This window comes from Poeciliopsis prolifica, unplaced genomic scaffold (assembly GCF_027474105.1).
Source record: "Poeciliopsis prolifica strain line A6 unplaced genomic scaffold, Auburn_PproV2 SCAFFOLD058, whole genome shotgun sequence".
Classification (NCBI taxonomy): Eukaryota; Metazoa; Chordata; class Actinopteri; order Cyprinodontiformes; family Poeciliidae; genus Poeciliopsis; species Poeciliopsis prolifica.
Window position 1 is genome coordinate 458,493 of NW_026562433.1, and position 13,672 is coordinate 472,164.

At 43.0% G+C, this 13,672-nt stretch overlaps 2 protein-coding genes across 6 annotated transcripts; one reads left to right on the forward strand and one right to left on the reverse strand.

The window, feature by feature from the left end:
- Positions 1-1,141: 1,141 nt before the first annotated feature.
- On the reverse strand, positions 1,142-10,484 carry aadat (aminoadipate aminotransferase). Of its 4 annotated transcripts, XM_055060262.1 has the most exons (15): positions 10,352-10,484; positions 10,165-10,276; positions 9,745-9,816; positions 9,355-9,523; positions 9,093-9,225; positions 8,640-8,714; positions 8,039-8,248; positions 7,866-7,931; positions 7,684-7,766; positions 6,693-6,789; positions 5,768-5,829; positions 5,590-5,654; positions 4,665-4,771; positions 1,702-1,803; positions 1,142-1,623 (listed from the first exon to the last, which is right to left on the reverse strand). In XM_055060262.1, exons 3-15 carry the CDS (start codon positions 9,809-9,811, stop codon positions 1,582-1,584), a joined length of 1,278 nt encoding a protein of 425 aa, XP_054916237.1. In that variant the 5' UTR covers positions 9,812-9,816; positions 10,165-10,276; positions 10,352-10,484; the 3' UTR covers positions 1,142-1,581. The 4 variants fall into 4 exon arrangements, with proteins under 4 accessions (XP_054916237.1, XP_054916236.1, XP_054916238.1 ...); XM_055060261.1 differs by having other exon boundaries at positions 10,165-10,484; XM_055060263.1 differs by lacking the exons at positions 10,165-10,276; positions 10,352-10,484 and adding an exon at positions 10,105-10,143.
- A 1-nt stretch (position 10,485) lies between these two features.
- On the forward strand, positions 10,486-13,644 carry ino80b (INO80 complex subunit B). 2 transcript variants are annotated; one of them, XM_055060266.1, is made up of 5 exons: positions 10,486-10,878; positions 11,425-11,620; positions 11,709-11,836; positions 12,217-12,353; positions 12,843-13,644. In XM_055060266.1, exons 1-5 carry the CDS (start codon positions 10,839-10,841, stop codon positions 13,305-13,307), a joined length of 966 nt encoding a protein of 321 aa, XP_054916241.1. In that variant the 5' UTR covers positions 10,486-10,838; the 3' UTR covers positions 13,308-13,644. The 2 variants fall into 2 exon arrangements, with proteins under 2 accessions (XP_054916241.1, XP_054916240.1); XM_055060265.1 differs by having other exon boundaries at positions 10,487-10,878; positions 12,181-12,353; positions 12,843-13,643.
- The last annotated feature ends 28 nt before the right edge of the window (positions 13,645-13,672 follow it).

Below are 13,672 nucleotides of genomic sequence, written 5' to 3' on the forward strand. Positions count from 1 at the left end.
GTACAGAGGGAAGGAGAGCAGGCAACAGATGGACCCTGTTGTTCTCGGCAGGGGCCGTTATGTGATCGCCACTAAAAGATGGATGAGTACGAAAAGCGATTCGTTCATTAAGAACCTGCTTCAAGTGGTGTCACTGACGCTCCTGCATTCGGAAACATCTGCCCCAGAATTGTAAACTAAATCCACGAAACCTAATTAGCCACTGACAAGTGTTTCTACAGCTGCCGCCACGCCGCTTCCCGAATTACACGTAGGCTGGTGTTCTGAAAACTGGTTGTTGCACGACTCTAAACACGCAACATTCGACTTGGCACAGGTATGTACCCTGTTTGATGCCCGTCTGTTTTAGAATACATATTTTGGGGTCAGGGTGTGACATTCATAGTGTTGTGCTGCATAAGGATTGGGCATAATCTACAAAAGCAGATCTTACAGTCAGCTTCAGGCGACTGTAAGATCACCTGAAACTGACTGTTTACTGACTGTAAAAGTCTGTTACTTAACCGTTGAGGTAAGTGAAACTCTGTCAGTGTGTGCAGAGTGTTACTTGAGGTTAACAAATGTTATTACCAAGTTACGTGTGCACTATACGACATGTCAGAGTCACTGCACTCATGCTACAGCATTGTTGACATGTCCAAAAACTGTGGTTTATCTGGTGATCATATTTTTAACCTCTGGGCTTACGGTGAACAATATTTTCTCCCGTTGCAGTGTATCTGCGCAAGCCATTGAAAGTCAAGTCAGATATGCTGTGGTGTGGCAGAGGCATTGAGAAGAAATAATTCTGTTTTGGAGAATATCACAGTGTTTTAATTTCCCCAGTAGCGGTATGAATATTAAATTATTTAATGATCATTGCTATGGATCATCGCAGACCGTGACATTCGCCGCAAAAAAATAATCAAAAACTGCTAAGAAAAACACTGAATATGTAGCTTTTGAAGTTTTTTAAAAATACTTAGACGAAATCAGTTCTAAGTAGCCGTTAACCGATTCGTCAAAGTGAAGGTGAGATATCGACCATCATTGAGTTACAATCTCTTCAGAAAAACCCTATTAAAAAATAAGAGCAAAAAAAAAAGATTAACCCTCATAAATCACAGAAACTGAGACACACATTTAAGAAACACACTGAGACTGATTTATATAGCAGCTTTCTATTAAGACGTTCATCCAACAGGATTTGTTGTAGTCGGATGGGTTGAGTGAGTTTCCACTGGGCGTGTCGGTTACATTCACCTGCTTCCACATGATGACCCAACACATCACACGTTCTGTTCATGTCAACGTGTGATGGATACATTATTCTACTTCCCACTAAAAACTTTGAAGTTCTGTTTGTCTCTGACTAAAACATAACCCCAAATGAACCAAAGAGGAAAAAAAATCTGCAGATATGAAAGAAGTTGATAATTAGCTGCACAAAGCTGATTCCCTGCCTTTCCTGCGAGTGAGGAGTTTTAAATTTAACTTTGGCTAAAGTTCAACGTGAGGTAATTGTTACGGTCACAATTGCACCAAACGACAAAAGAAAGAAAAAAAAAATCCAACATCTGCTCCGAAAGACGTAAGCTCTGGTCACAAACCCTCTTTGATGAGCAAAGAGAGTCTTCTGAAAGCCTGTGGACAGAAATGTGAGAGATGACATTCAGGATATGTGTTTTTTTTATTTTTCCTTCTCTTTCTTCGTCTACGTACCTCATCAATCTGCTCTGGTGTGGAGAGGGAAAAGGCCGCTCTGACGTAGGGACAGGGGTCGCTGCTGTTGATCATAAACACGCCTCCGGGAACCAGCAGCACCTTTTATGAGACGATCAAACAAAACATGACCCTGAAATCTCATGAATGTTTGTTCAAGATTCGAGTTTCCTTCATCCCTTTTCTGGAATGGTCTGTCTTTGTCACGACTCCCAACAAATTACCCAAAACGATGACGACGTGTTCGCAATAAAGATCATACATATCCAACACTATATTCCTAGTTTTATTTTAACGCCCCGATTGCAAAGCTGTTTTTCAAACTTACATTCACACTGCACAGTTAAACATTTGCTTATTTATCACAAGTCAAACTGAGAATAACTTATGTTGTATGTTTTCTGGTACCGTTCAGCCCCAGTTACCTAAGAAACAGCAGTGTGTGAATGTCGACAACATGTTTCTCCATTAAAAGGATTTACAGAGGGAGTGCCACCAGGCTCAGTTTTAGTGCCTTTGTTTTTAACATTGACATCAATGAGCTACCATTTTTATGTAAAAATCGTAGCATAGCACTGGAGATCCTGTGTTGTATATTTACAGGGAAACTGTCATAAACTTAGGGGAATACAAATGAAAGTCTTGTTTTTGTGTTTTAACTTGCACCCATGACTTTTTATGTATATCGTTTTAAAGGGTACTAGTGTTACACTGGATTCAACTGAGAGAAAGTGAGCAGAAAACTCTTGAAAAAAAAGATTTACATTAAATCTTTCAAGCTTTACATTTTATAACTCTTTTTTGTTGTTTTTTTTTAGACGTTTTTGTCCTTTTTTCAACATTATTTGTTAGAAAAGGCTATATATAGGTGGAATACCCGTCAAAGTGACTAATATTCACATGAACAAACATTTAGCTTTTCTTACCCTAAAAAACCCAAGTATTAAACCCATCCCAGCACTTGCAATCTGAAATTTTATTCACTGCTTTGACGGTAAAAACTGTCACTGCTTTAACCAGACGGATAATTTTGTACTCCATTATATATTTTGTTGCAATTAACTTACTGTTGTAAGGCAGGGGTTTGCCTCAAGATCCACAAATTGGACTCTTTTGGCAAATGGCTCATCCTAACGTAATTAAAAGGGACAGTGTAACATTTGCCCTGAATTTCCACAAAGAAGGACACAAAAAGTCCCAGTAATGTGATTTCAAATCTGATTTTTTAGTAATTACGTTGGAATATATGTGCTTTTTTTCTTTTTTTTAAAAAAAGAAAGAAAACCATATCCATTGTCTTTTATGTATATCTTTATTTCAAATCCTAAAAATTGGAATCAAACAGTTTTTTTAAGAAAATGACAATAAATAAATAAATAAATAGATGTCTGCCTTTAAAGTGTTTTTCTTTTTCTTTCGAAAAGTCATGCCACATTTGTGGCTCTAAACGAGTTTCATTTGTCTTTCCTGAGAGCAAAATGTCTCTGTAGGTTATAAAAGCTGCAGGACGTTGTTCTAGAAACGCAGAGAGAAAAGCAGAAAACTAGCTGCGACATAATTTAAAATTTCAAGTATACGGTTAATGTATTTATTGCGCATTGTTCCTGATTAAATAAACATACACCTAATTTAACTACCCAATTCCTTGCAGACATTGTGAGGGCTTCATATAGTCAGGATTATGAGTTGAAGGGCTTACTGTACAGCAGTGCTTCTCAAATAGTGGGGCGCGCCCCCTTTGGGGGGCGCGGTGCGATACCTGGGAGGGGCGCGTGTGATCCTGGGGAACAGGCTTTTTTTTTGGCCGTACTAGTATAAAGTGTAATTGCGCACAGTAGGCGGCAGTGGCGCTCTCATTGTTACTTCTGTCACGTTTGCGACAGTGCAACATTTTACGACTTACAAGACAACAGGTTTGCCTTGGTTACCAGTGTTACGTCAACAAAAAGCTCCGACTGCGTTCTGTCTATGGCGTCCGTTATTCAACAACCCCCAACATGAAAAAGTTTTTAACAGGGATGAAAAGAAAGCGGAGAGAGACAAAGATAATGAGACAACAGAAAGTCAACCGAAAGCTAAGAAGAGAAATACGACGAATCGTATTTAGCGCTTGGCTTCACTGTGACTACAGTTGGAGAAGAGGAAAGACCGCTGTGTTTGCTGTGTCTAAAAATGCTCGCAGCGGACAGCATGAAGCCACATAAATTAGCGCGTCACTTAAATACGTTACATCTCAATCACGCCGATAAGCCGCTAGAGTTTTTTCAGCGAAAACGTGCTGAATATTGCCAACAGTCATCCCGCTTTGTGAAGGCTACTTCAGTAAACCATCGAGCGCTGCTAGCATCATATAAGGTGGCGTACCAAATTGCGCAGTGCAAAAAGCCCCACACCATAGCAGAGGAGCTGATACTGCCTGCAGCAGTAGACATGGATTTATTTATTTTTTATTTCAGGCATTGATGCACTTAAAATCTTTTCTGTTGCAGACTTAAAACACAATTTAATAAAGTTATTCTTTGTAAGTTTGACCATATGTCTTTCTTTTTTTCTTTAATGTTAATAAGGAAAAAATGTTATGCAGAGATGGATAGTCACGGTGGGGAGTGGGGGCCGCGAATAGTTTTCTTCTTGCTAGGGGGGGCGTAACGGAAAATAATTGAGAAGCACTGCTGTACAGAGACCTTGGAAAAGCCTGGCTGAGCCCACTCACGGCGAAAACAAAGCCGCTCTTCGTCACGAGGGTTTTACACTCAGTGTGTGTGTGTGAGTGTGAGTGTGTGGGAGGAAACAATGTGCCGAGTGGCTGCCTCACAAAAACCAACCTGCTCTCCGCTGAGAGACAAAACCTACAAAATCTCGTGAAGCTCAGTCCGACATACACAAGTACCTTCAGGGTACCTGCAGTGTGCATGTTGGACTCCCAGCCCAATTAGGTGGAGTCAAATCAGGTGTGTGCTGACCTCTTTTTCCAAAGCTTTCTCCATAATGAGCTGCTGGGTGTCAGCGACGCCCCTCAGCTTCATCCACAGGAACATGCCTGCTGACGGGGCGTGCCACTCGGCCGCGTCTGCAAACAAGCAAAAAAAAAAAAAAAAGAGAGCTGTGTTTCTGCATGTGTGTGGCCTTCCTGGTTTAGTGTGCTTTTTTGTTTTACTGCAACAAATCTGTGGAATAAACTGCAACTCAAGTCAGGTTGTTTATCTCCCGTCAGCAGCGATTCGTCAAGATTTCCTCACTCTTGGCGAGAAACGCTGTTGAAACGGGACGGCTGGTTGCACTGAACCATCTGGGACGCAATTTGTGCCAAAAGTTGGGGAAAAAGGCAGAAATCTTGTAAAAAAAAAAAAGAAAAAAAAAGTACTCCACAAATATTTCCTTTATGGAAGAGCTGCATTTGAAGGAGCTCCATACAAGCCACGATGGGGACAGACGGTGATCTGCTCGCTTGAAACCAAACCTAAATATTTTGCATACATTCAAAGTTTTGTGAGAGGAAGAAATGTAAGAGTAAAACATCACCCTGAACTCACCATCCCGAGAGTGAGACAAGACGCTGTTGGGAGGCTGAGAGGTTCTGAGAGGAACATCATAAGCCTCCCTGTGTCATCTTTAAGCAGTAAACGTCATTTGAATCCCATTTTATGTCTTAAATCTTAGCATCAACATCCACAAAGACTCTTGTTACATCGACATAACATTTCATTTTCCTTTGGGATAAACAGGGCTGGAATTAACTGTATTGCTTTTGTTTGTTAGCAAGGAGATTATTATTAAACAACAAAACAGAATCTGCTAATCCACAATAAAGACATTTTCATGACTGATGCTTCAAACACTCAAGTCGACTCAGTGCTGAGTGTCCTTTTCAAGGCCGAGTCTGCTAACCTTTGAGCCACTTGTCAGCTGAGTTTAGCATAGCATCGCGCTGCGTCCTGTAGAACTCAATCACCCTGCAAGGGCATAAAAAACCGCAGTGATTGTCATGTTATTAACTTTGTGCAGCATAACAGGATTTGACTGTGTCCCGGACGGGTCGGACCGGTAATGCGGGAGAAGATGGTACCTGTCTATGTGCTGGAGGAAGCCATCTTGTCCCCAGCTGTGCAGCAACTGAGACACCATGAGCTGAGAACGGAGGAAAAACATCTGGCTCAAACGATGCGATCGCTGCAATATGAACCTTTAGATCATTTGTCCTATTCCAAGACTGTAATTAGGAACAACATAATGATGCAATCATACTGCGAGCCTTTCTTACAGGCTTGTTTCAGCCTGTTTGTGTTTCCAGCCGATTTCTACATGAGTTTGAGGAGAGCAGGGCCACTTATGGGAACAAGAAACAACTTCAACATGCAACTTTCTTAATTATTGCTTGGAAATTTTATTTAATTTTAATTGTTACTGTCTGTGTTTAACTGTGTAATTTTTTTAGAGGCCAAACCAGGCCAGTATTTTTTCAGTGGGGTTCATCTAAAGGAGAAAAGACGAAAGGAATAAGATAAATTATATGAATATTTTTTACTTCACCTATTTCATAAATGTGTATGTATATATCTATAAATAAATACATTTATAATACAATGCCTTACAGTGTATGCCTTTCTATGATCTTAAAATGTTTCTCCGGAGGGGCCAGTGAGGTAGCCAACATTTTTTACGAAGGGACCGTGGCACTGGTTGGCCCCCACTTAGGAGCGCCAGTGGTTGTTGAATGTCTTAACCGGGTCCCCCTTAAAAAAAGAGGTTTTTAATCTTCCTGGTAACAAAAAATGTTTTAAAAAGTTTGAGATTAATGTGCTCTAAAATATATTTCAATTCAGTGTGAAGAAGTTAACCATCCACCTTTTTTATTTTGCTCTTTGAGGTTGAGAAAACTGTTGCAATGTTGATGTTGACAATAAATCAGACCCTCCTCTCTTTGTAGATTGATTTCAGAAGTGTTGTATTTAAAAAAATAAAAAAACATGAAAATGTAAAGCTTCCCTCACTTGTGTGAAGGTGCTGGTGTGCATGGTGGAGGCCTGGATGTGCAGCACGATCCGGTCGACCAACGGCTTGGGACCCGTGACGAAACCAATCCTCAGGCTGGAAGCAAACAAAAAACGAACAGAGCAAAGCAATGAAACGCAGCAACATGACGCAGATGTGGAGCTCTGCTTGTGCCTTGTAGTGAAAGATTAACTCTGTTAAATCCAACAAGCTTCTCAACCTGAATTCACTTGGCTTGCACAAGTTGTGTTTCGCCTGGGAGATTTCCAAAAACTGAGGGTAAATGAATAGTGAAGACACACAGTGTTCCCGACACAAAGAGATTCAGAACATTTATAAAATTCTGAAACTGATAAGAAAGTCCTTGAACAGTGAAACAAAACAATGACAAAAATGGCTTCCTGTGTGCTTCAAGGTTATTTCACTGTTTTGTGGCACATGGACTAATTTAGATCATCTCTTTTTTGAAAATTATATAATGCCTGAGCTTGTTAAATGACCAATGGCGTTTTACTAAGCTCTGTGTGAGCTTTAGTTTTTAAATTCATAAAAAATAATGGGATTTAGGGCTTTGTTTGACATTTTAGACCCACACGTTCAATTAAAACGTCTAGAAACCAAACAGACATAAAAATGGCTTTTTATTAATTTCTGAACATGCATTCTTCAATAGACTAGAAACACAGCACTAATGTATGAAATGCTATATAATCGTGTGATTTTGCATATTAAAAATAAAGGATATTAAAAGAATATTACTAAATGTGACAATCAGTGCAGGGACTGAGCGTTATTAGAGCTTTGTACTTTGAAAAAATGGAAGACGTACAGAAAAGTTTAGAAAATCAAACACTTTTCAGACTATGTAGGAACTTTTCCTCCTAAAAATGAAAACAGTCTTGCAGGTGAGGTCCAGGCTTTGTTGAGACCCATCAGTCAAATCGCAAAACAACAAACCCGAAGAGACGCAACAAAAAATCAGATGCTCACCCTGACGACAGAATCTTAGAGAAGGAGTCGGTCCGGATGATCCTCCCGTCCACATCCATGGACAGGAAGGTGGGAGCCCACGGCTGCCGCAGGGAGACACACAAGGCGAGTCAGCTTCATTCAGGGATGTGCGACTCATTTTCAGCCAAAATAAAAACACACGCGCCCACAAACAAGCTAACCTTTTCAAACTGAAGGAAGTAGTATGGGTCGTCCTCGACGATGAGCATGTCATAGAGCTGGGCCAGCTGTCACAAAACAGCAACAGACGCGTCACTGACTGCTTCCATAAATCTGAGACAAAGATCGAGATGACCGCCGACACACACCGGAGTCTTTGTGTCTGCGGACGAACCTTGTAGACGTCCCTCTTCCTCTCCGCTGTCATGGAGGCGCCGGTGGGGTTCCCTCCGTTTGGGATGGTGTAGAGGATTCTGGGCACCGTGCTGCCGGGCTCGTGCACCTCTGATGGGTCCCAGCGAGACAGGACCTCCTGCAGGGCTTCGGGGATCATGCCGTGTTGATCGCTGGGAACGTTGATGATGTTGCAGCCAAGAGGCTGAAGCTACGGAGACAAAGGTCATAAGGTTGGAGTTTTGACAAGAAAAACAGGCATAAAGTGCAAACTGCCAGGATTTCAACAATATTACTTGTTAATTTTGTTTGTTTTTAAGAATTTTTTATTTATTTTTTGTGGCTCTAGCGGCCTTTATTGATAGTAGGTTGTGAGAGGGGAGGAAAGATATGCAGCAAAGGTCAAAGGGCCGGGACTCAAATCCGTGACGGCCGTCAAAAACTGAGGCCTCCATAGACGGGTCATGCGCTTTACCACTGCGCCACAAGGACAGCATCTCTTCAACAACTGTTGTCAAATTGAAATTGAAATGACTGCGCTCATTTTAATTTATCACGTGATCAATCGATTTATCGCTTAATGTGACAGGCTTAGGACTCACCGCTGCAAGCGTCCCAGAATATGTGGGTGCATCCAGGAGAACATTGTCTCCAGGGTTAACCAGCATCTCGAATATCTAAAAAAAAGAAAAAGAAAAAAAGAAAAAAGAAACACAAATAAGTCAAACATCAGATCAAAACACATTATAATGTTTGACTTGGATGCTTTGTGCTGCCAAAACAACAGAATTTCAAATATCGTCAGAGATTATAAACATGTCACGCACACCTAAAGACAAGCAAGGAAGCAGGAGACGAAGCATAAACCTCGACGTCCCCAAAATATCTCATGTCAAAACTTTTTCACAATCAAATTCCCAGAGTTCTCAATTCGCAGGATGGATAGATGGAACATTTAGAACACTGAATGCAGGAAAAATGCTGGAAATACAACAAAGATGTTGGGAAGACCATAGACATCTAATTCCCATCCTGACTGTGGGATGTGACATTACCTTACAGAGTCCCTCCTGGCTCCCTGTGGTGACACACATGTCCATCTGCCCCTTCTCCTGGCTGTAGCCGATGGTCGGCGGGTTGTGCAGGTCCTTCTGCAGGTTCTTCATCCATGTCAGCAGCTCTGGGATTCTAACACAGGTGGAAACGTAACATTAGTCATGTGTCTGTGCCGCTCAACAGAACGACTTGGGGAGACTGGAGCTCAGTGAAACACCGTGCACGAGTGTGAAAATGTGAGGCGGGAAGAGTGCGGTTCACCCGTTGGAGGCGGAGTACTGCAGGGCCCTCTTCATGGCGGCCTCGTCAAAGGTGACCGTCCGGCCGTTTTTGACCTGGATGGACGCCGACTGGAAGGGGAAGGTGTTCGGGTTTGGCGCGCCGCCGGCCAGAGAGATGAGGGATGGAGGCGACCGCTGCTGCAGCTCGGCTTCGTGGGGGAGGCAAACAGAAAAGACACTGAAGCGTCAAGACCTCGACACTGAAGCTGTGATTGGATGCACGTAATCGTGGAATGAACGAGTCGCCTTTGACCCGATCAAACAGCAGCAAAGTCAGGTTTTAGTGCATTAAAGCCTCCTCCAACGTGGATCCGTCCCTGCGGGAGGAGCTGGTGTTTGATCAGGTGGCTGTGATGGAGAAGAAACTCACTCAGCAGCCTGATCGGGGAGGGTCTCCTGGCTCCACTGACTGCTGTCAGAAAGCGAGCGTAATTCATGATTCCTGTGAAATTACAAAAAAAGAAAATAAAGTAAAACACTGCAGATGAGATATTGAACTCCAGGTTCCAGAATAAAAGCAGAGAACAGTCTGATCTGTGTTCGGGAGTTGGTGTGTATTTTGCATTCTCAGTAGCACTTAAGAACAGGGAGAAGAACTATATTTAACATGCTGTTTCCAGCAGGCTTTCAACTCTGCACACTTAGAAAACCAGCTCGCACTGAAGGAGCGTATCAAGGCAATAAATCGTGCCGGGTTAAAAACAAGAACCTTGGCTACACATCGGTTTACCAGAAATACCGAAACAGTCGACGTTGTTATTGCGGCCACGCTCATCTATACATAACTGACCTTAGAGTTGCGTCCCGGTGGATTCTGGTCAATGTATTTCTTCAACGTGCAAGACCTGCAGCGGTCGGCGGCTGTGTACCTGGGCTACATTATCCGAGCTGGAAAACAAACACTGACGACGCACTTTTGAGCCTCACTCCAAAAAACTACAACCTGTTGTGTAAAGATGGCTGTTTATCCTCCTCACCTGGTCGGAAGCACTATTGTGCTTCAGGCGTCGCGTCTGCCTGTTTTTCTCGTTCCGTCCATTAGGGGGCAGCAGCGTACCGCTTCTTCATCGACAGGAAACGGAAATGACCCAGAAATACGTCCGTGTTGATAGCTTAGCTCATTTTAGCATAACGTTGCTAATCTGCTGCAGTAGACGTTGAAAACATACATTTTTAGTGCAGAACAGCTCCGTTAAAATACCCCCTCCCCCGGAAATAGAGGGAAACGGTTTCCTTTAACTCGAGCGGCTGATTCGCGTTGATTTGCGTGTCGTTTCAGTGCCTGATAACAGTCCAAAACACAACAAATGTGGTGCCGAACAGCCGCTGGCGTCAGTTGGGCCTAGCAATGGTTCTGTCGCGGTAAGGAACCGACCGCTCTCAAAGAGCTCGATAGAGTTTTAGGTACAACAGTGAAAGCTGCGTTGACATGTAGAGCTGCAGACGTTGCTTCCCGTAGGTCCAATGGGGAAAAGGAAAGACATGATTCACCCCAGGTTTCTTGGTAAGTTGCGGTTATTTATCCACTCAAAACTCAACTCAGTCATATTTTGATGCATTGCAGTTGGTCCAGTGTGGAGCTTGATGGTGTCTGTCTCACCACACAGTAGAGCATAACTGAAAACAAACAGCAGTTTTGTTCCATTTATTTGTCAACATGACAAGTTTATTTGAAATCCAAAATAATGGGAATCTAAAATCAGAGGCTTGAAAAGTGTCCGTTTTCTGACACCGCCGTCCAATCCTCAACTTGTACAGGAGTGACGTCACTGATACGTATGGTAGGAGGGACTGTTTTCAACCGGGCGTGCAATAAAAAAGTTTCTGTTGTCCATGTTGTCCTTATAACGGTAAGGGCATAATAATGCAAGAAAAACTGGAATACATGTAAAATATTGAACAAAACATCAAACAAAATGAAGACTTTTCTTGTCAAGTTTTGATGAATGAATTTACAGTTTATTGCGACAGGCGATTCAGTAATATTCTAAAGGTTTCAACAATTTTTTTTGTTTTGTTTTGGTCTCTGTTTGTTTCCTGTTCCCTGCAGGCGAAGGCAGCAGCTCCGGCCTGCACAGCATCCACAAGCGGAAGCACAAAAAGCACAAGAAGCACAAGAAGAAGCACCACAGCTTTGTCGAGGCCCCGGACCCCCAGCCCGTCCCCATCCCGGTCCCCGTCCCTCGGCCACCGTCTCAGTTCAGACTGAAGATCAAACTGGGGGGCCAGACTCTGGGCACCAAGAGGTTGGCTGGCTCCACGTTCCTACTGTTAACATCTCTTGTTTATTTATCTGTATACATGATCACTTACTGGGATTGCGTCCCGTTCCAGTGTTCCCACCTTCACCGTCCATCCTGGCGTGGCTCGTCCCCCCTCACCGTTGATGATCCTCGATAACGACGAAGACGATGACGACGATGAGCCCTCCGTACCTTTGGAGCAGTATAGGGCTTGGTTGGGTAGGCTACTTTAAATGCCTAATGCATAAACTAATGGGCCAAAGTCCATTTTGCTCTTTTGAGGGAGAAACCATTAGCTGAGGAAATAAACAAATTTTACATCTCAGAAAGGTTGCGATAATCAGTTTATAGGTATTTCCTTGGTTTATACTGTCAGTGACATCAATCCAAGTCAAACTGCCATAATAAGTGGCCTTACAATCAATAAAAATGATCATCTCATTCCTGATCCACTGACCTGTTGCCTGAGGGAAGTAGCTCGCAAACACGCTGATGTCATCCAAGACAGTTAGGTAGTAATGATGGCTGCCTTCTCTCTCTGAATCTTTTTCGTTGGATGTCAGATGAAGACAGTAACATGGCTGCGTCCCCTCTGCCAGACATGGACTCCGACTCCATGCTGGGCAGGCCCGTGGACGAGGAGGAGCGGTGGCTGGATGCTCTGGAGAAAGGCGAGCTCGACGACAACGGAGAGCTGAAGAAAGAGGTCGACGAGTCCCTGCTCACCGCCAGGCAGGTGAGATGGAGAGCAGGGACGGTGGAAAACGAAACGTGTCGATATTTATGTTTGTTTATATATGTATTTTATTTTACAGCTGGTGCCATTAAGGTTTGGATGAAAGTGGGTGGAAGAAATTACAACTTTCCTTTGAACATTTTCACTTTAAATTGCGATAAGAGTTTATTTGTGTGGCACATTTCAGCAACTAGACAGTTCTAAGTGCTTTACACCATAAAAACATTACAGTAAATAATCATAAAAAAATTGCATTTTCAACAATATGCTCTGACAGATAATCTAATTACTTGTTATAACTTGTAGAACGTCAGTGTTAAATATGAAGGGTCCAAGGATTGAGCCTTCTGGTACCCCATGTGTATAGTTTGTGTTTTTAACATAAAAAGGTTGCACGATTCTGGATATTTTTGTAAATCACCATAAACCCATCCTGATTCATAAAACCAGCCTTTTCTTTATGAGCCGTTTCTTGGTGTTCCTCTTCAGAAAGCCCTCCTGCACAAGCAGCAGAGCCAGCCTCTGCTGGAGCTGCCCATGGGTTACAAGGAGAAGGAGATGACGGCCGAGATGATGCAGAAACGGGAGGAGAGAGCCCGGAAGAGGCGTCTGCAGGCGGCCAAGAAGGCCGAGGAGAACAAGAACCAGACGATCGAGAGACTGACAAAAACCAGCAAGGCCAAGATCAAAAGCCTCAAAGAGAGGAAGTCCAAGCAGAACCAGTGTCCCATGGTCCGCTACAGCGACTCGGCACAGGGAATCGCCATCTCCTTCCCCGCGGGCGTTCCCACGCCGGTGCCGGCTCCTCCCCCGCCTCCGCCGCTGGTTCCGGTGAACTGTGGTGTGACTGGGTGCACCAACTTCAAAAAGTACTCTTGTTCCAAGACCGGGGTTCCTCTCTGCAGCCTGGAGTGTTACAGGAAGAACCTGCGGCTGGCGCAGAGCGCGGCTTGAACCATTATGTTTGTTCTTCACATCGGACACCCTGATGTGAATGCTATATTTTTGAACTTGATGTCTTTTTGAGAAATGAATTCACTTTCAGTGCGGCGTGACTTCTCAAAATGGTCTTTTTGTCTCTGTTACTGCATTTGTTTTTGTTTTTTTAAACCATCGTACTTCAGTGCTGCAAATATTTGTACCAAAATGTAACCAAATATTTATGATTTCTATCATCATGACTACAAAGAGGAGGGTTTTTTTTCCAGGTTCTGCCAAATGTAGACGACATTTTGGTTATTGTTAAACATATTTTACATTCTGAATTATGTTTCAAAACTCAACGGAATCAAGTAAATTTATCTTGAAGCAATCAAAGG